This window comes from Egretta garzetta, unplaced genomic scaffold, assembly GCF_000687185.1.
Source record: "Egretta garzetta isolate BGI_Z169 unplaced genomic scaffold, ASM68718v1 scaffold467, whole genome shotgun sequence".
Lineage (NCBI taxonomy): Eukaryota > Metazoa > Chordata > Aves > Pelecaniformes > Ardeidae > Egretta > Egretta garzetta.
The window spans coordinates 1999535-2021052 of NW_009260196.1; the positions used below are offsets into that span (position 1 = coordinate 1999535).

General features: G+C 39.7%; 1 protein-coding gene across 1 annotated transcript in view; it reads right to left on the minus strand.

Annotated features, from left to right (window-relative positions):
• SPATA5 (spermatogenesis associated 5) overlaps positions 1–21518 on the minus strand; it is a 200415-nt gene that overhangs the window by 130619 nt on the left and 48278 nt on the right. Inside the window, exon 13 of the mRNA XM_035897605.1 lies at positions 9049–9175. Coding sequence (XP_035753498.1) covers positions 9049–9175 — 127 coding nt within the window. The remainder of the gene's footprint in view (positions 1–9048; positions 9176–21518) is intronic.

A 21518-nucleotide genomic window follows, 5' to 3' on the forward strand; every position in this document is an offset into this window, starting at 1 on the left:
AGACCCCAGAAAGAACAGCAAAGGAGTTTAATACTGTTGTCAATTTACCACCTATTTCAAGCAAACAAGTTAACTATGGCAGATCTAGAGGGTCCTGTACTGCTGATAAACACAAAGATCTCAATATGACACCATACGACGGAATCCGAATACTCCCCCCAGAAACTAGTAATTGTTCATCTGATTTTAAACAGCGTAAATCAAAGCCCTCAAAAGTAAGGAAATGTGAGTATTAAGGTAATTAAAGTGGAAGAGATCATAATGACTTGTAAAAATAATTTTCTAAATTAATGCAATTCAACTAGTCATGCACAATGAATACCACTTTAATTAATGTAAATAAAGATTGCATTATGATGCAACAAGCAGAAAGAAGAATGAATTAAGATTGTCCATGCAATCTTACCCATAGCAGTTCTTAACTCATGGGTGCTCAACAAACACAACATTCTCTACTCTATAATGCTACTATAATATAGCATACACAAAAAACTGCATACATACTGTGCATTTTGCATCCACAAAGAGGAAAGCTGGGCAGAAGACCAACTGCAAAGCAAGCCCTAAATGTGTCCGTGGCTACAGCCCAAGTACCATAATTGCAGCCGTTCCTCTAGCTTCTGTAGCTCAGAGTACATCCTTTTCAGCGTCACTCCCATAAATATTTAAAACACAAGACTTTTTGGAATGTCTCTTCCTTAACTGTTATCACTACCCTAATGAAGCTTATTAAATATAATAAGACTCATGCCATCCAACATGCTGACTGTGAAATATGCCTTGCTGCACTTCAATTAACTGCCATAAAACCCAGTATCCCCAGTTACAAGCCACCAAGGCCCTGTCAACGCCTGAAGATGCTCCCACAGGAACAGAGCCAAGCCACACATCTCTGGAGAGCTACTCAGCTGTATCACTCCCCTGAACGACCCAAACACTGACACAAAGCGGGAAGAGTAAATTGAAAGGATTTAGAAGGAAGAGGTTATCATCACATAGGCTGTTCTCAAGTAATTAAAGTAGGAGGTGAAACCGTGTACCTTTATAAGCACACACACACAAGCTTTAGCAGTTAAAACTTGCTGTACAGGTACAGGAAACCTAGCCATAAAATTAGTGTTACTTGCCTAGATAAAGTTTCTCGCTTTGTCACTAAACCCACATGAAGAATAGAGTTGACCTAATGCAGCACTTTGGAATTTACACCCAGTCTACCTGTACTGTTCAAATGCACCTCATTTTGAGAGGCATGATTCATTTTAACCCCATATGTTCCCACGTTATCTTACAAACACAGTGTCATTTCCATGTTACTGTCAAAAAAAAACCAAAAACAAAAACAAAAAACCCCACCTGGTATGACAGATACAGGCTCATTGAACCGAGGGATGGTATTTACACAGCAAAGATGAATCCAACACCCTTTCGAATTCTCCACTTCGTTGATAATCTGGAGGCTTTCTAACACACTGTGCTCCTCATCTGGGCTTTGTGAGTCAAGGAGGTATGAGCAAGAACAAACGTGGGCCCTGGGCCTTTACTGTCCCATCTTTGCACTTTTCCAAATGAAATAAATACGCTTTGGTACCTTCAAGTAAGTTTTCAGGGGCATGTGTTGCAGAGAAATTTATGAAAGTATTAGTGATACTAAAATACATGACTGAGTCGATGTAAGGAATGCTTTCTGTTATAAAGAATAAGAGCAGGTGTATTTATTTTTCTGTTCTATTTGAAGTAAAACTATTATATTTTTACATACACTGTTTGGATGTATGTTTTCACAGACAAAATAAAGCCAACTTATCCTGGCCCTACAGTGTATCTGTTAAAGGAGAAAATATGCAGCCCAGCAAGTTTTCCCTCCAACACTTCTTTTCAGGCAAGTCATAAATCTTGAGTGAGAAAGTCACCGTGCTCTTCAGCTGTCACCACTAAGATTTTGTTTTTTAAAGCCGTAGCAGCCTTAAGGCTGATTTACTACTCAGCCCTCCACATTCTGACAATCGAATAGTTAGAAACAAAAATCACTTTTGCACACCTGGAAATATTTTATTTGCTGTACTCATGAGAAAACAAAGTTTTCATCAGTGAGGAAGGAGGGGTGGGGGGAGAGAGAGATTCAGGTGAATCTTAAAACCTAGTTCTTGACTTAAAGAGAAACTTCATATATATGCGCATGGACACAGAAACTACCTCTGCATTCAGAGAGTGGTCAGGCTCTTTAGGGACTACGGGTTCGCTACGGTTCACAATCCAGCCTCAAATTATCAATTTGGAAGCCTTGGCCAGTAAACAGCAGTGCTCATCAGCTGTGTCTGCATAGTCATTTCAGTTTGGCAGGTGAAAAGAATGTGTGACAACTTTGGAATAATTTCATGCACTCTTTCACTCTTCTTTTTTTTTTTAATATCAACTTAGTAAGCTCTTCATCACCCTAAAGTGTAAGCATCTGATATTAATAAAGGCAAAATTGGACCTTTGAGAAACAGCTCCTTTCCAGAGCATCTCTTTGCCCCAGACAGAGTTGCAAGTTTAACAAGATTAAGGGTAAAAACCCAAACACATACCAGAGAAAACCAATTGATGGAAAATGTGACGGTGCCAAGATTGTGAAACTATTTTAGATCCTCTTTTCAATGGCATGTAGTTTGATATCATTTTTCCCTAAAGCTTCATTTTCTGAAAATTTATTATATGCTCCAGAAAAGTCTTGTCTTCAAAAGAAATCCCACTACTTCTGTTATTTCAAAGAACCACACTTGCACCTGGGCAAAATGATGTAAGTACTCTCGGTGCTGGCTGACTGAAAAGGACACCCAAAAAATCTCGCTCTCTATTTTTAATCCCAGGGCTTTACAAGAATATGAGGAGTGCCCTTTGACAAGCAGAGGGGCATTTCAGCATTTAAAGTAAAAAAATAATAAAAAAAAAGCAGTGTGGAGAGACGCAGTGATTGCATTTATGTACTTTGATTCCTACTCTGAAATACTTTCCCACCTGTTCTATTCTCATGATGCCTACAAAGCCCACCTACAAATGAAGACTGATTTCAGCAACATGATATCAGGCAGGGAAAGCAGTTTAGCAACTTACTCGTTAGTTATCTCTACCGGTCCCGAGGCTGGACTTCATTTCCAGTAACCTAGCAGTGTCAAATTAAGAATGTAAAAAGATTTCACTCTGACTAGTGTTTACTTAGTACTAATTTACTTAACTGTCATAAAATACTTTGGCAAGCAGTAAGTGTACCAGCACCATCTCCTAAAAAGCACCCAGTCTTGTGCCCCCTGTCTTCCAGACCTAGATGAAATCTGCACAGAAGCAATACTGAGAAATGACAGCTGGAGACATATCCCCCCTCCCTCCCTGGGACTCTGCTTATGTTGTATCACTGCAAGGCTAAGGGACACTTGACTGCTCATTCCTCGAGCCAAATCCAGTGCAGAACAGAATGAAAAGCAAGATATTCATATTTTCTCCTCCAGAGTCCTAAGGCAGTTTAGCATAGATGGGGCCTTCTTTCAGGCACGGCTTGATTAGGGGGATTGCCACTTGAGTACTATGGACAGAAAAAAAAAATTTCAAAGTTCTCCTTCACAGATCCATGTACAACTCTATCTGTGTTCACACAGAGCAGTGAACTCCGTACCTCAAGCAGCCGGGAGCAGTGGGGATGGCTTGTTAAGAAGACAGAGCCAGGCACTTCTCAGAGGTACGCAGCAGGCACAAGTTAGAGCAAGCCAGACTGTTAGACAGAAGGGAAAAAGAGTCTTCCTGGTGAAGGTGGTCAAACAGTGCAGCAGGTGCCCAAAGGCTGTGAAATCTCCATCCTTGGAAAAACTGAAAACTCTCCTCGACCATCCTTGAGCAACCTCACCTAACACTGAAGCTGGCCCTGCTCAAGCAGGAGGCTGGACCAGAAGACCCCCAGAGGCCCCTTCCAACCTAGAGTATTTTACAATCTTTGATCAAATGGTGGCGGGGGGGAGAGGGGTGTCACAGAGGGAAACATAGCACATGAGCGATGGATTATGTGGCTTCTAACTCTACAGTCCCACACTATATTTGGGAAAACTGAAATCCTACCAAGTCAAAGCTGTAACATAGGAAGAACCTTTAATAAGATACATCTGACCAAAACGGAAATCACAAATAGGCAAATATGTAAATAGGAAAATACATTATGTGGTAGTGAGTTAAGTTTCTGCCACCGCATCCGACTGCTAAATATGCTTGTAGCATCACCTGCTTTATAACAGCACATACACATTTTCCAGACAACAATGAAAAAATATGGAAGATTCTTTCCTATTCCTTTTAACTTGCCAAACTGCAAACCTAAATATTGGAATCTCTTCCATAAGCCTTCAGAAAGACAGAACTTTGATGTTTTTAAAGAGGAAAGATTATTTACTTTTGCTGCAGGCAAGAAATTACAATTTCTTCATTGATTCTGCCAAATGGCTCTATCATGCATTTTTTTGTTTTTATCAAAACAAGCCACTTTAAATTAAGATTGTCCCATAACTACACAGCAATCAACATTCCGAGGGTCAGATCAACTTGATGAACCTCTGTGTTTGACTTCTCTGCCCAAAAGACTCGTCAAAAATCTAAATGAACCATGGGGGAAGGGAGTTTTATTCCCTTTCCTCATGCTTGGCAGTTGCTAGGAAGAATACAGGCTGCAGTTTTATTTTGTTCACGTAAGCAGAACAGACAACTCAGTAGTACCCATGTGGTTCTTAAACTAAATAAGCTGAATTCAAACCCAGTGGTTAACACACTGAAGCCAACAGAGCTTATCTAACAAACAGCAAAACTTGCAGGTGAGGGAAGAGAGGAGGAAGGCTAGTGAGCAGGAAGTTTTTAAAAAGCAAAATAAATATGCAAAAGGAGGCAGCAAAAATCCTCTGCATTGGCACAATACGCAGAACACATGTTCTTATACCAACGCAAGATTATTTGGAATTGGGAGCCAAGCCCTCCTGTATGAACAAAGCATTCATAAAGATTCAGCTCTTCAGTATTCAACGTACCAGGATAGTTTCTGGTTTAAACTACACTGAAGCCCATGAACACGGACAAAACCCAGACCATCATCAATCTAGAGACAATGGGCAACGCTGACAGCACAGCATCTCGTTAATCTTCATTTGTCCTATCACATCCTGTCATTCTTATGCAAATAGCATATTTGAGGATACATCTTTTCTGCACCCCACGATAAGGAGAAGTGAAGCTGTCAGGAGCACCAGGATGTCATCCCATACCACAAGCCATCGCTTCACTCAGCGCCTCGTGTTTTACATCACAGCTAATGTGTTTGACATTCAAATTTGACCCAGCAGGAGGTAAAACTATCTGATGCCACAGCAACATGCATCTTGCTTCCTGTGCTAAAACATTCACCAAGGTCCCTGGGGATCTGACAGTCTCTCTCTCCCTTCACTGTACCCTTGCTAATGGACATTGAGGCACTGCTTAAGAAAAAAAAAAAAAAAAAAAAAAAAAGGATATCTGCATGGGCAGGTGATGATAGCAATTCATCCTTCTCACCCAAGAAATAAGCCCAGTACTAAAAGGCTAGGAAAACAGGTTCCACTGCAAAAGAAAAAAAAAAAGGACACACAAATCCTGATGAGTTGGTCTAGGTTTTCTCCCACGGAAATCTGTCAGACTACACCTGAAAACTTGTCTACATATATGTCTGAATAGAACATTTAATTTCAAGCTAAGCAAATTATACACAGTGTTCAAAATATTTTATGCAAGGTTTGTGGGAATGAGTGATCTCTCTTGTTAGGCCAACTATTAAACGGGAAAATACAGACAAGCTTTGAATCGTAAGCAGCCCCATGAAGTTACTGCAAAATATTTTAGGTATAAAAAAAAATTAAAAAAAAAAAAAATCACTCCTGAGTGGGTAAGTCACCAAAAGCAAAAAGCATTATTCCAATTATTGCTCATCAATTCTACTTACAGAATGAAGAATAAAAGGGAAGATTTTACTACTATTACTGACTCAGAGTGTTTTGTTTCTGCATCACTTTCAAAGAATGTTCAGAACATCTTGTTCCAGAATATTTTCCTTCCAAGAGAAATCACTTTCTGTATCATCCATGGCTGAAAACAGTATGTGCTGTTTTGTTTTGTTATGAAAAACAGAAACTATCCCAAAGTATTTCCAGCATCACATGAATGGGATGCAAAGTAGCTAAGCGCTACAAACACAGGACACAAAGTTGGAATACTATTTCAATACAATCATGACACCTTAGAGAAATTACCTTATTAATAGACATTTGTAACAAGTCGGAACAAGTTTACCATTAAACATAACTTCATAAAGTCTGACTCAAAATCTATTCACTACCCGAAAGCAACACACAGTAGTGTTTGCAGGGACGATGAAGTCTGCGCTGGGCCCAAGGGAATACCCTTACATTTGATATTCCCACATGCTGTTTTCAAATTACAAAAGATTAATCATCTCACATTTGTCAGTTAAGAAGCAGCAACGTAAATGAAGATGCTGAATGGATTATTACCAATTTTGTAAGCTTATAATACAAAAACTACAAAGTGTGCATTCCTTCAAGGGTTTCTTGGTTTGAAAAGCTAAAAAAAGATAGTCAGAGAAAGTATACCAGACATATTCGCAGTCCCTAGAAGTAGAGAACACAGACTGCCTTGTCCTCTTATACCATATGTAAAGTTCATGCATTAAAAATTACTGTATAGTCATCATAACCCTATGAAACAGGACACATTATTGCAATACATAACTGAACTGATATTTCTACATAAAATATTAAATTGATTTAACAAAACATTTCCTTTTCAAAGGGATCACCGATCACAAAGTAAACTAGAAGCTCACCCTGAAAGATTTCCCATTAAGTAAAGTTTACAATATAAATACTTTCTGGTGCCAATCGTCTTTCTTCCAGGTAAAACAAAGTACAACTTGTGCACTGCAAAAATTGCATAGACCCAGGAGAAGATGGGTGGCCTGGTATAGCCTGTCAAGTCTGGATTAAGCATGATGTGAGCAATACCCACTCAAATGTGATTCTCCAGTCCCTTTAAATCAGTTTTAAATCCCCCTTCCTCCAGACTGGTGAAATTTTGATCTGCTATTCTGTAAATGAATGCTTTCTACAAAGTTACCAGAACTTTCCCCCCCCCCCTCCCCATTAAATCTTGGTAAAAACAATTTTAAATAAATATCAAAAATATCTACTCATGGTTTCTTGCTAATAAAATTCCTGTAATCACACAGCTTGCTACTGTAGGGGCACTGTCTCGTGCAACTTTTTCCTTATCTTTACATTTAGAGTCAAGACTATCAGCTTTACTTGGGGAAAGAATGCATAAGATATGTTATCTAAACACAACTGTGCTGTCAGTTCTTAAAAGTTCACCACCCCCATTAATTTCAGATGCACAAAAGATGTCAAATTTTTTACCCACCACGTTAAAATTAAAACTTTCAGTCCCAGGCTAAGAGGTCTGCATTTGCATCAGTGTGCAGGTACAGTTGGCACATATCTAGTAACTTAGGTTCTATCAAAAAGTTCTCAATATTGCAGGGTGGCACCCTTAACACATGGTAGTACTGTCCCAATATTGCCAATATTTCAAATACCTGCTGTCCCAGTATGCCAATATTTCAAATACAAACTAAAATACAAGAAAACAGCATTCACTATGGGCCCAAGAGAAATCCAGCAAAAGAGAGGATGACAGAGAACTGAATTCCCAGGTGGTGATGGAGATAGCACAGTGTTGAACTGACCCAAAAGGAAATTTCCTTTCTGTTCAACAAACAGGTCTGACCCCAAAGAATAGTCACCAAACAAAACCTGAAATCAATTTGACAACAATGAAAATTTCAACACGCATATTTTTTCACTGATGAGTTTTATCATCTTTTACTGAAAACTCTTTGCTAGCTCTACTTTGCCACAGCAGGCACACAGGTAGTGTGCCTGCCAACGCATGAGTGTATACAGGAAGCTCCAAGCAAGCCTTCATCAGGATACCATCAGCTGTGTGGCTTCCTTCAGTTCAAAAGGGAAGAGGCTCCATTCCGGAGCGAAAATACAAGTTTTTTTCCTCAAGACTTCATGCGTATATGAACCTGACTTTAAAAGTGCGCACTTCATATGTATTTTGTGTCTGAGTGCTCCAAGACAAACAGAAAAGACTACTCCATAAACAGCTTAAAATGGGAGAACATTAACATTAAAAATATTTAAGAAACTTACAAGAAACCCTAGAAAAGATCAGGAAAAATAAATTTCATTAGCTTGTCATCAAATTAATGAATGTGAAGGTGAAAAGTTGTGGAATAAAGAACATTACCAACACTATAAAACGTATCTTAAAGGAAATGACTTCAGACTGCTCCATCTACTGCACTTAGCTGTGAGAAGACACAGCACTGGCAGACTGTTTTAAAGCAGATTTTCTAGAGGGCCGCTGGGTTGGTTTTGTGTTCAGAGGTTTCTGCAGTAAGCATTACAACCCTCCCATTTTTACAAACTTGCAATGTCCTGGTCGCTCCAGCACAGCTGCCGCAGGATCTAAGGAGAAATTGCACTGTTTACAGTTGGAAACCATATTGCTGGCAGCAGGCTAATGGCACTGAGGAGATATTTAATCTTTCGAAAGGAAGTAACTAATGAAACCAACAAACTCCAGCAAACTCCTGCATAAACAAACGCAACAGAAGCAGAAGCCACAGAAGCAGTCTGAGAGAAATGTTGTTGCACAAGTTCAGTGAGCTTGATTTTAGGAAAATTTCTTCTAGGAAACAGATACTTAAGACTATCACAAAACATTTTGTTTCTGTTAAAAATTCTGGAGAGGGGGGAAAAAACAAACAACAAAGGAAATAAATAATCCTTTCCCTTGCCTTGTCTTCATTTTCAAACTCCTAAATTGATTAGACAAAAGTTTGGAGAATAAAAGAGAATGGAATTATTCCAAAATCTGCTCTTCTCAAGAGAACAGGATATATGACAGTGCATCTATTCGTACCTTGTCTATCATGTCTGGTCTGTTTGTAGCTGCCAAAATTGTCACGTCCTTCAGCTGTTCTATCCCATCCATTTCCGTTAACAACTGAGCCAAGACACGGTCTGCTACATTTCCAGCACCTGAAGAGCTGATTTAAAGGGGGAAAAAGAAAAAAAAAAAAAAAAAAGTCACAGCATTAGCTTTCCCTTCCTAGAATACTGGAGAAAGGAAAGAATATACTGTTCCTTTCAATTTACAGGGATCCATTTTTTACCTTAATTCTTTGATTTCTATTTGCACCTTCAATGCCTGAAACAGTATCAGTCATATGAACTGAGTAAAAGCAAATTGGTGAATTAGTCCTTCAAAAGGTTTCTTGTTTTTCAGCAAAGCAACTGAGGGGTTTTTTACTTCCTACCTTGCTATGTAGGTGGTAAAGAATTTAACACAATGTGGATGTCTGGAATAAACATTTTTAAGATAACTGAATTAATGCAGCTTCTTTACTAGTCAGACAAACTTTCTTTTTTAGCACCATCCAAGTAAGTGCTTACACCACTCTATGCAGTATAAAAAAAAAAACTAGGTAGTTATGTATTTTGCAGAGTTGCTCTACATTTTTATGTTCTCCTCATCAAATGAGAATAAACAGCATTGACCAACTGCCTCATAATAGCACTGTCAGTCTTTTTTAACTCTGCTGATTTTCCAGATGCCAGGAAAAAAAACCCCTAAGACTGAGAAACGGAAAACTCCAGTTTTGAAATCACCAATATGTAAAAAACCTAAACACACAAGGCATAAACTATTCTAGGCATTTATTTTTTTAGTTTGGAATTCACTCTGGTAACCTTGAAGTTTATGGAAAGTTTGCTCAAATTGCTTAATTATATGTAACAAAAAGCATTACAGGAATAAACTATTATTTTCATTAAAGCTTCTACTATTTCAAAAAGAATAACCAGATGATGTACCATCTTCTCCCTAGACAATTCTTTGACACGTAAGTACATGCGCATGTGTGCATATATTTACACTTGTAACAAAGAATGCCAAAAAGGAAGACATTGCATAAATCAAATCAAGAGACCAAGCACGTATGTTGTGATAAATAATACATCTCATGAACAGTTGAGTTCTTTATAACACCATTCTAATTCTGCATGAAGAGGTTTTATTTCTGAAACATCATTAAAAAAAATAAGGTGACTGCAAGCCATAGAATTTTTTTATTTTTGAAAGGATACTAGACCTAGGTGATACTAGGACCATACACAGATAACTGTATACACAAGTTATGTACATGTATTCCTTGTAGCACCCAGCTCTATATCCATACCGGGGGGCTGGGGTGAGCGCAGGCAGCAGCTTGTCCCAAAAGTTGCCTCTGCTGAGCAGGGGCAGGGAAACTGAAGCAGGCTGGGGAAAGCAGCTGGGGATGGCCAGATAGCACCGACAACATGGGGGTTTTATCCTCCTTTGCCAGAAACCAAGAGCCCTGCTCTTGGCACATGCCAAAAGCCTTGCTGGTTTTGACACAACCTTCTCTAGTGGATGGCACGCACTCACCTACACCTTCCCTCACCAACGGGACTGCTCTTCCAGGGCTGTTCCCCGCTCCGCTGCACACGGACGGGCTTCATTTCTCTACTCTTAAACAGGCCCTTTTCAGTACAATTTTAAAAAATTAATCTCTTCCATTCTTCTGGATCCCTCTAACTTCATACTAAGAAGCAAGAAGTCCGACACTTAAAACAAGGCCAGGTTTCTTCCTGCAACGTACATTTTTCTACTATCACCCCAGATCTAGATAGGATTAAGATAACTTTTTAATCTCATTTTTTGAAAGTCCTTTTCCAAAGTACTCTTAAATGTTTACACAGATATACGGGCACCTATACTCACAAACCCAGTACAATTATCCTCCCAAAGACTAGTTTCCAAAAAGAAAAATTATATTTTAAAATACAAGTGCTCCAATTGTTTCCAACAGATAGAGAATGCACACATATAGTTGCATCGCTATTACGCACGCATATTGCTGCAGCACTGCCATCCACCACCAGCAGGCCTGCAAGCACCTTCTTCCGAAATGCCCCAGGGCCAAAGCAACAGTAACGACTCCATCGCTGGTGTACAGATCTCCTCCAAATGAATTCTCTAACTTCTCGATTCTACAACTGGTTCTGTAATCTTCCAGTGCAAAACAGTTATCAGACCTAGCCTGGAAAGTATCTTCGAGGAGCTGTAATAAATGTTGGCTAACAGAATACTTAGGTTGCTAAGAAATATTAAAGAAGGGACTCGGGTTAGCCAGTCGCCAGCTTTTCAGTTTGCTGCAGTCGCGTTAGAAATTCCCAAGTGATATTAGAGCATTTCTATCATACCCATGGGTCACGGTCCCATTGACTTATAGAGGGCTGAACATGATAAAACACTTCAGGTGTTGGACAAGGATAGTAAATGCTTTTCGAAGGACACAGAGCTTAAAGGAAATTAAAATCAACTTTGTAACATAAACTAGTCTCAGTAGGGATTCAGGCCCCCCATCTTGCATAAGTTTCACATTTACTTGACTTTATACCCAATAGACTGCACACAAGAAAAAGCTAAGCAAAGGAAAAAAAAAAATAATTGTAAGACTGGGACCAAAATGTTAACATTGTATGAGATGGTCTGAAGCTAGAAGACTTCGGGGTAGATGCTAAACTTTTTTTTTTTTTTTTTTTTTTACAGAAACAAAGAAATATTTGGTTTTAAAGAGAGGTGGCTAGAACGGATATTACATCTCTCCTCAGTGTAAGCATTTCTCTTATGAGCTTCAGACTGAAAAAAAAAAAAAAAAATCGAAGAAGTGTTTATTCTAAAGAAAACCCCACTGTTACAGGGGAATGTACACTGCAAAGGCTTTCATGCAATTAGGGCATAATCAGAAAACTGCAGTTAAGCAATCACTGATGGCATAGCACTGGTCAAACAATGAAGGGGATACCAGTGCATTATCAGGGGGTTTATTATTATCTGTTATAACTGGAGTAAAAAAAAAAAAAAGTTAAAATCACGCACACAAGAACTACCAATAATAAAAACAGTATCAAATGAAGAGGTGTCTGGGACCTATGACACCAGGAATTGCCAGTTTCAGTGCTTTTATTTACGTAGTTCACTAAGCTGTCATCTGATGCACCATTTTTAGCACAGAGTCTACTGCAAATTTTGGCTTAACAGCTTTTGGCTTAACAGGATACCCTATTAAAAAAAAAAGAAAAAAAAAAATCACAGGCCCGCGCAGGTTTACAGCAAGAGATCTCTTTACCAGCTGCTCAGAGTTGCATCGGAGCCACGCCATGCGCTCCAAGAGCTCTAGTGCTGCCTAAGCTGTTAATCTGAAGGGTGACATGCAAGTATGCATTTTTCCATTTTCCCATGATTTCCCAGCAAGGGTTTCAAATTAACACAGGCAACGTTCATTAAGGCTGCCCGGACTTTTGACGCAAACGGCAGCCAAAGAAACAAATTATGATTAACCCTCCAGTCCCACGGAGGCACTGCCAAAACCAACTTCCAGCCAAGGGGCTGTCTTTGGCCCCCCCGTCCCACCCTCCACACGTTGATGTCATCATCACAACTGCATGGAAATAGTCCTCAAAAGGCACGTCCTGGTACAAACTAATTTCCTGTCAACACGCCGCCTGCAAATCCAGGCAGTCAGAATTAAGCCCCTCACATAATGCACGCAGGGCCATGTGTGCACGGGTGCGTGCATGCAAGAGCCGTGCCCTAACTAGAAATACCTCAAACTTCAAAATAAAAAACGTGTGAGCAAAAAGGAGCCTGGCTGCTCCAGAAGGGCCTCAGAATTTCAAGTAATCTCTTGTGTTGCCTTAATGAAATACATCAGGCTATAGGCTATGTGTTATTTTAATGTTTTTGCCAACCCCTCTTTCTTTAAAATCCTCAGTGAAGGAGTTTTAAAGGTAAAAAATGTCTTTGCTTACTACTTTATTACATTAGTTAGAGCCAGATATCCTCCCCATGTGGTATTTCAGCTAATCCTGCAAGCGTCCCACCAGTCTCAGACCAAGCACACACGTGCTCCTGCCCAGGCACTTCACTTGACCATCAGAGAAGCTTCCTGAATTGCAAAAGCCTGTCAGGTAAGACGATCCATGGGTTAAAGCAGACTACTGAAAGTGAATATGGAAAACAAAACCTGTTATTGGTATTTTATTTTAGCTAAAGGCACTTCCAACACATATTTTGCCAGAAGAAAACATGCATTCTACAGTGTACGAAAGCCTCATAATTAATCTGAATTAATTCTAGCCTTGTCTGATGGAACTGGAAGACTCTGAGCCCCAGCTCCAAATTCAGTATAGCAGGTGAAAGCTCTCCATAGCACACCTTTTCTTTTTCTTCTCTCCTTTGGCTTATCCAGTGACTGTTTTAACCAGCTGGATTCAGATCTCAGTGGGCACAGACATTGTCCTTTAAGCATCCTAAGCCACCCTCATACCTGTAACCTGATTCTGTCACTGCATCAAGGAGTAGACACAGTTCACTACTTTATACAGTTCTTCAAGCCAAGGAGATTTTGTTTCCAGACATAACCAGATGTATGAAATCACCAGATGTATGAAATCACCAGATTTAAACCTGTTATTCCTCTTGCTATAGGCATTTTTTTGACAGCAACTGACTTAGTTTTATACAATTTTACTAATTTAACTTCCTTTTCTTCTCCCCCCTCCGTTATCTATCAAATTTTTTAATATTTGAAAACTAAGAACGGTCTGAGAACGCAGTCATTATGGTTTTACCTCATGATGAAACTTGGTAAGCATCACACCACTGTGAGCTAATGCAAACGCACACGCGCATCATCTGACAAGCTAGAACACTTCCAAAGCCAATGGAGTGAATGTTTTTTCAGAACACCAGATGTCATTTTCATTGGAAAACATATTTATGTCTCAAACACCATTAAATCCTGTAAAGGAGAACCAGCGACTCTCCATCCCACCACTGACTTCAATGGCATTGAAGCCTGTCTGAAGACATTAGCTTCAGAATCGGGACCTTAATTTAGTTACGGTGCTGAACTATAGACATGGAAATGGAGGAAATATTCACACAATAACAGTTTGAGCACTCTTAAATTCACAGCAACTGTGAAGCTACAAATCCAGAAGGAAGTCTGGGAGGGCCCCTCTCCTGAACAGCCCCATTTCTGCACAGATGACCCTACCTCAGGCAGACCTGTGAGGTCGAAGAGGCAGACCTCAGGAGAAGTATCCAGGATAAATTACTGCAGAGGGATTAACCTCATCGCAGCTGAAATCTATAATGCAGGTTTTGTGAGAAGGAAGTACAGCCCACCTTCTTTTCCAAAATGTCGTTATCAGGCAAGATTTACATACAGATAAAAGCTGTCTTTATTATTCCCCCCCCCCAACAAAAGAATTGCAATCATAATCAAAACTCACGGGCTTTAAAAATACTTGTGGACGTGATATCACCTCAAATAATTCTTTCACTGGAATCTCTGGAAATAATTCCATACAAAAACAAATGTAAAACTCATTGACATGACAAAATGGTCGGTATCAAAAAATTAATATAGGTTGAAACAGACCTTTCTGGCAGGACTCTCCACAAACCACCGAGGTAAAAGGTTCCTGAAATACCAAAGCCCCCTGCCAGCACACTCCCACGCGAGAGTCGCCTCGCTCGCACAGTCTGAAGGATTTTTATTGAGTCTGACATTTCTGTCAGGGCTTTGCAGGGGTAACCTGTCAGCAAGGAGCACCTGCCAAGCCCGTCTTTTCAGTCCAACTGCCGTGATCGTAATTAACTGTCACACTGTTTTATTTCCTTCCCTCACAAACTCTGGTGAAATACAGCTTTGGCAGCTCAAGGTTTTCCACAGCACTGGGGGGGGGAATCTACTCCAATAGCATTACCAGAAAAATAATAACCGCAGTATCTTCCCAGATAGCAAATTTCACCCAAAAATTCTATCAGTGGGGCATTTTGTCCAGCAGAATGGACACTGCCATGCCAGTTAGAAAAAGCAGGCTCTTCCACACAGATATACCCTGCTGAAATATTAGTTCAGTCAGAATATTCTCCTATCTAAAGGTAACAGAGCGGGCCCTCATGTTAGCTTTGAACTTTGTTTCCCTTGAATGCTACTGGGGCTTCGAAACCCAAACTTTACTAAATATACTAGGTTTATAGAGACACACACGTTTACATAAAGCAGCACAATATCACTGTTTTCCCTGTAGCAGTTTTCCATCTCCCGCTCAAAATCACACCGCCTTTTACATCACGTACTTATTCCTGCTTCCAAGCACGATTCCTGTTTTCTCCTGCAAAACTGTCAGCCACAACTACTAACTGATTCCTTGATGGACATGCACTCACAACAAAAGATATATTTCATAAAACAAAAAGGCATAATAAGCACACCTAGGCCTAAGCGGTCATTATTAAAACACTGGGCCGAATTAACTTCTGGCACATATATGGTACAGCTTCAATGCATATTATTAATTCAGACTGTTGCAGATACTACAGGCTTGTGTGTTATTAAAAAGCCTAGGAGAGATATACAGCATGCAAATCTTGTATGTTATTAAATATTTTGGCTATTCATTAAAAAAACGAAACAAAACAAACCAACTTCTTCAGTGCTCAGATAAGAAACATAGCCCATAGCAGGGAATTTTCCTGCCTGTGTCATCAGCAAAACTCTGAAAGAAGGTAACCCTAAACTTTTCCCTCCATCAGCACCCTACAATTAGACACCGTTGTATTCTGTACACACCTGTATCAGCTACTACCCACTATACAGTTTCACATCTTCCCTGTTTCCTCAACAGCAAAATTCAAGTACAACAGAAGGGAAATCTCCAGAGGAAACCTGGGGAAGTCTGGGAAACTGAGAGACTGGGTAGAACATTTCGCTTTATGGTCACCCCCAGGTCAAAACGGTGTTTTGCCAACTGTCTATACATTAAGTGCAGTTCACATAATTTGTGACATTAGAAAAGCATAGCAAAATAAAAGAGCTCCTAAGACTACTTGAGTGTCCTCCAACTTCTAAGCAAGCTTCCTAAAACCAGAAGATGAGCTCGGTGGAAACAGTAACCAGTGCTCAGCTGTTAGAAGGTGACTTTGAAACAAATGGCCTACAGATCACAGCAGAAACATCCTAATTATCCTCCACAGTCAGGCAACCAGCCTCTTCCATTTTCCCAAATTTCTTATTATTGCAGCTTCCAGAAGTTAGTGAAGTAGGCCCAGAAAAATGAAACTCAATGAAAGGAGAAGAAAGGAAGAAAGGAGCCAGTTTGAGACAGGTTTGGAATCAACAGGCTTTCTTCCAGAGGGCTTTCCCCAAGCACATCTCCAAATCCTTAAGTACCTAGGTGGTGATCCATCATCCATTTACATCTGCCTGCAACTAATTTCAGACACATGTCCATGAAAGACGGATGTTACACCTTGGTTTCATCTGGCCTTGGCACCGTCTAGCTGAAACAGGAAGGATGCTAACGTCAGGAGTTCTCCTATTCTGCTAACGCTGATGTTGCCTTTTTTAAAAAAAACAAAAAAACACAAAAAACCAAACAAACCAAAACAATCCCAAACACACACCTGATGCACAGTAAATTTCCCATTTCCTTTCTTTCTGTTTTCCTCAGCATTTCTCCTCTGCACATTCCTGGAAGTTAATCAAGTTGAAAACCGTAATCAATCATGTCTACCAGGGAAGCAAGTACAGTTTAAGTTGGAAGTATTACAGACCTAGAAGTAACTACCTAGACTGGATTTCGTTTCATTACAACAATATTTAAGTATAAGAGGTTCACTCTCATCTGGAATAAGTTTCATTTATAAGTTTTAATTACAGCTATGTTCCCCTTGTATTAAAGGCCTTCAATCGTTACAGTCCCAACCCCGCAGGCAGTTCTAGCCTGCTTGGGCCCATTTAGTGTGGGTAAGCTGACCTTTTTCCATAGCCAACGCCATACCGGGAATTGAAGTGGTCACCACGTTTGCCCACTTCTGATCCCTCTAATCCTGGTATCTGTTTCAACTGAGCCTCTGGCAGCAATCCAGACAGAGGTTCAAATTCATGTCTTTGGCTGAAGCATCTTGCTCCGGGTCAATTTTGCCACAGCACTCCCAAACACTGCAGAACAGGCTTACCTACATTAACAGACTTCGTTGGGCCCTCTAAACCCTGTACATTTATCCATGCACTTGAATGACTGCAAGAAAAGGGTTTACAGATCCTGTCCAGCTTCTACTGATGCCAATGAAAGTTGCTACTGACTTCAAATGTCCAAATTATAATACAGGCTGGCAAAGTTACAAATTATTGGGCTTTTAAACAAAAAGGAAGACAGACAGATTTAAAACACATTGTGATAAAGGATTCTTGCTACACAAGAAGTGTTAACGTGTTTGTTTTAAAATCAAAGGAATTGCAGACATTTATTGTATATACACACAACTTATGGGTAATGCTATTTGTTAAAATTGCTATTCCAAAACAAGTTACAAGCTTTACTGCATGATTAAATCATTTCAAAGCTTTACTTTTTCACAGTTCCTTGCTAGGCCTAAAATAGAAAGCTGGCCCTGGCCATACAGCTTTTTTTCACCGACAATATTTCTATTTGGATACCAAATTCCAAAACTTTAAAGAATTCAGACAACAGTCACAGAAGTTTTGAATGCCTCAGTTCTCTATCAATCACAGCCAAACACAGCTCAGATACTGCAGGGAATCAGCTGATGTTCCCCAATTCAGGGACAACCAGTACCGACATAAGCCAGAAACGCCAAGCTCCTTGCCTAGGAATCGGGTCCCTCACAAAACAAGTATGGCACAGGGAAACTCCATTTCTTCCATGTGTTCTTTGTTCGCTCTCTTTTGCCTTTGCATGCCTAGTATTAGGGTGACAATAGCTCCTCCAGCTCTACTACTGGTAATTTACCCTGTGCAAGGTGGTTTTCTGCCGAGAACCTCTATCCTACCCTAATGCCACTTTGCTCTGTCCCTGCAGGGTCCAGTCCGTAGGTTTCATTTCTAGGACGCTATACACAGACCTCCTTCATCACAGAGGCTGCCAATTACACCAGGGAATTTGCACAGATACAAAAATGCAACGGTATATTCAAGTGTACAGTGTAGTATGTGCTAAACAGTATAAATGCGCTAAAATATTGCAGAAAGACAGACAACTTGGTTTAAAAACAGAAGATTTATCAGAGTTTTTGTTAAAAGCAGAGGTGGCACAGTACAGAAGAGAAGCTGCTGTTCTTCACAGCTTCATTTAGAAGGCTGAGGGCATCAAAAGTTAAGACCGAAAATATTTTAATACTGAAGTGAAAATAGTACATCTTTCAAAGGTTCTGAGCATTTTGAATTGTGGCTTAGAAATGTACATATCCTTTCCCCCAGCACAGAGGATAACATACCTCCCCGGAAAAGCATCATCATACTGTAGTTTCAGGGGATTGGTACCAAAGTCCCTTTGCTTTATCACTTCTACCCTCAGTCTGAAAAGGTCAGCATTATTCACCTAGCAACTTGTTTTGGCCTCCACAAGTCAAATGCAAGGCACTGATTTTGTCCCTTGACTGTCTTTTTTTTTTTTCCTTTGAAAATGGAATTTATCACTGTCTTTCACATCAGTCTACAACATTTCCCATCTTACATTACAAAGATTTGCAGTTAAAGGGGAAAATGCTTTGCTTCTGAAAAACAAGAAAAGGAACAAATATGTCTCTTGCCCAAAAATCCTAAAAATCCTACTTATATAAACAATGTCCCATTTCCAAAGCACATAGATTTCTTAAGTTCCGCAAACAGACCGTCTGTGCTGCATTTACACAGAACCACGTTCATTCATCACTTTCAAGTCTAATTACCAAGCCATTTCCCTCCTGGCAGCCTCTAATGGCCAGAAGAATTAAGTTTTACATGGTCAGGATACCAAGGGATAACAAATACCCATAACTCTTTGCAGCTGTGCAATTTGTAAAGCCTCTCAAGCTTTGTCTGGGCAAGGAATTATTGCGAGGCAAACTTTCCTCCTCATGAGCTGCTGTATCTGGACCAGTCCTGTGGGTCTCACTTCAGCGCAGTCTCTCCTACAAAAAGTCATAACAACATCTTTCAAAAGTAAGGAGGGAAAAAAAAAAAAAAAAGTCATAATCCACTTGTGGGAGCAAACGCCAATTAGAACCAGAGAGCAGTGGAAAAGGCTCCGTGCATCATGTAGTTCATCTCTCCCACTGCAGGACCAGTCCTTGCTGCACGTTAATCCACGAAATGTCAATTTTGTTTTACAGATGTCAGGTGGTAGGTTACTGGACCTTCTCCCATATGACTAGTTCCCAGTGAAGGAGAATTCCCTACTAAAAGCCTTTCTGATTTGCAGAAGTTTTTCCTACTCAAAACTCATTGTGACATATCTAATTATCTACCACCTTTTCTTCCACAGGTTTATCATCTATTCTTTAGAATCAGTTATAGTGAATGCCTCCCTTTTCCTTTATAGTCAGTCCATTCAGCTCCTTATTTCTTATCTTCAGTTCACTCTAAACTACTTCTAACATCTTGCCATAAACCAGACAGAGAGAAAAAAAATCTACCAAGAGAACAAGAAGTGCAGCACAACAGAACAAAATGCAGACATGTATACAGATCAAGTTATCTTTATCTGTCCTCACTACCACATTGGAAACTCAAGTCCATTCAGAATCACCCTCTCATCTTCTTGCATGAAGGATCTTCAGACTTCTCTATCAAGCAACTGCTCCTTACACTGGAATATTTTTCTTCATAGGTGAAGGATTATACTTTTGTAAATTCTCATTGAGGCTGGTACATATGCATTAGTATTAGTTTGTTCCCTACATGCATAATCAAGCATGCATAATTGGGAGGGTGGTGTGGACAGACAAGACGAAAAACCCAGGAGCTTATTCCATAGAGACAAAGCATATGGAACTTCTAAGCAGGCTGGATAAGAAATACTCTTTTCAGAAATAATACATTTTGATGCTGAACAACGTCAATTAATATAATTTTTGCTGACTTCAAAGTATTATTTCTTGTAACTAATAAATGCAAACAAGTAAAAACACAAAGTAAAACAAAATGACAACATGAGACAGTTACATTAGGTAGAGTGTTAGTTTTACAATTAAGGAGTTATGGCATAGGAATTATAATAAAACACTGTGGCATATCTGAATGCAGCTACAGTGTTTGCCGTGGAGTAAATGGCTTGTGCAGTGACAGAGACTCCACTGCATGATGCAAAGGAGACATTACATTGAATGGTGCAAACAAGAAAATCCCTTTGCTTTCTTGACCTACCTGTATTATAATTAATTACAAAGTCTATTAGTTCATATGTGCCTGCTGATGAGAAGGGATTGTTGAGTCATCTCTACAGAAGGTTGGGAGCAAAACATTTGTGTTTTAAACCCACAAGCTTTAGCCAAATCTAAACAAATAACAATGGGTTAATGAATACTTGGCAAAGTTCTTTGAAGAGAGAAAGCATTAAGTCATTACTCAATGTTATTTCACATCTGTATTTCAGATCTGAACCATGCAAAAACTACTCTCAGAACTTAACAGTTTAGGGTTCTCTGTATCTCTGGACACATCCTGTTAGGATCAGGAGAGGTTTACCTACCCGGGAGATTTGGGATACAGCTCATTCTGCACAAAGCCCACAGAATCCTAACAAGGATTTAAACTGAGAGGGAAAACTTTTGCAAAGCTGTATCACAGTGTTTTTCACTGCCAAGACAGAGAAAACTAATTCAACCAACAGAGGGAACAGGGAGACAATATAAACAGGTGTTTCCTTGAAAACTTCAGTATGGTTAGTAATAGTACAAGAAATGGATCTCCAGAGGCCACAAATCGTTAGCATCTCTAATGCATTTGCAAATTCCTACTGTGCAAAGTCAGCCTGTAAAAAAAGGCCATTTCTAATAAGTGCCTTGTCTGGTTTCCTACACCATTTAATTTCAGATGAATTTTATGAGAACTCTGCTACATATTTTACCTCCCATCTGGTTCAGATTTGACAACGAAATATTTGTGTGTCCCACCCTGTTCTTTTTAAAGCTCCAAAACCAGATGTCTCCAGCACAACACGACTGCAGCGGGTCATACCACATTCTTCAGCAAGCTGTGCCAGGCCTACTACCCCCCACAGACAGTTCCAGGTAAGGTAAAATTGGGTTGTTTACTCCTAAAAGAATAAAGCAAACAAACAAACAAACCCAACACCTCTAGGGCACTGGGTGAAAAGGCTGATTAAAACATACTACGGCTTATTCTTCCAAAAGGATTTACCTTGATGAAGTGGTGTGGGTGAAAGCTAAACACATTAAGAATTGCAGCAGGGGGAAATATTCCCCCTCCCATCAGCTTCATTCCAGCA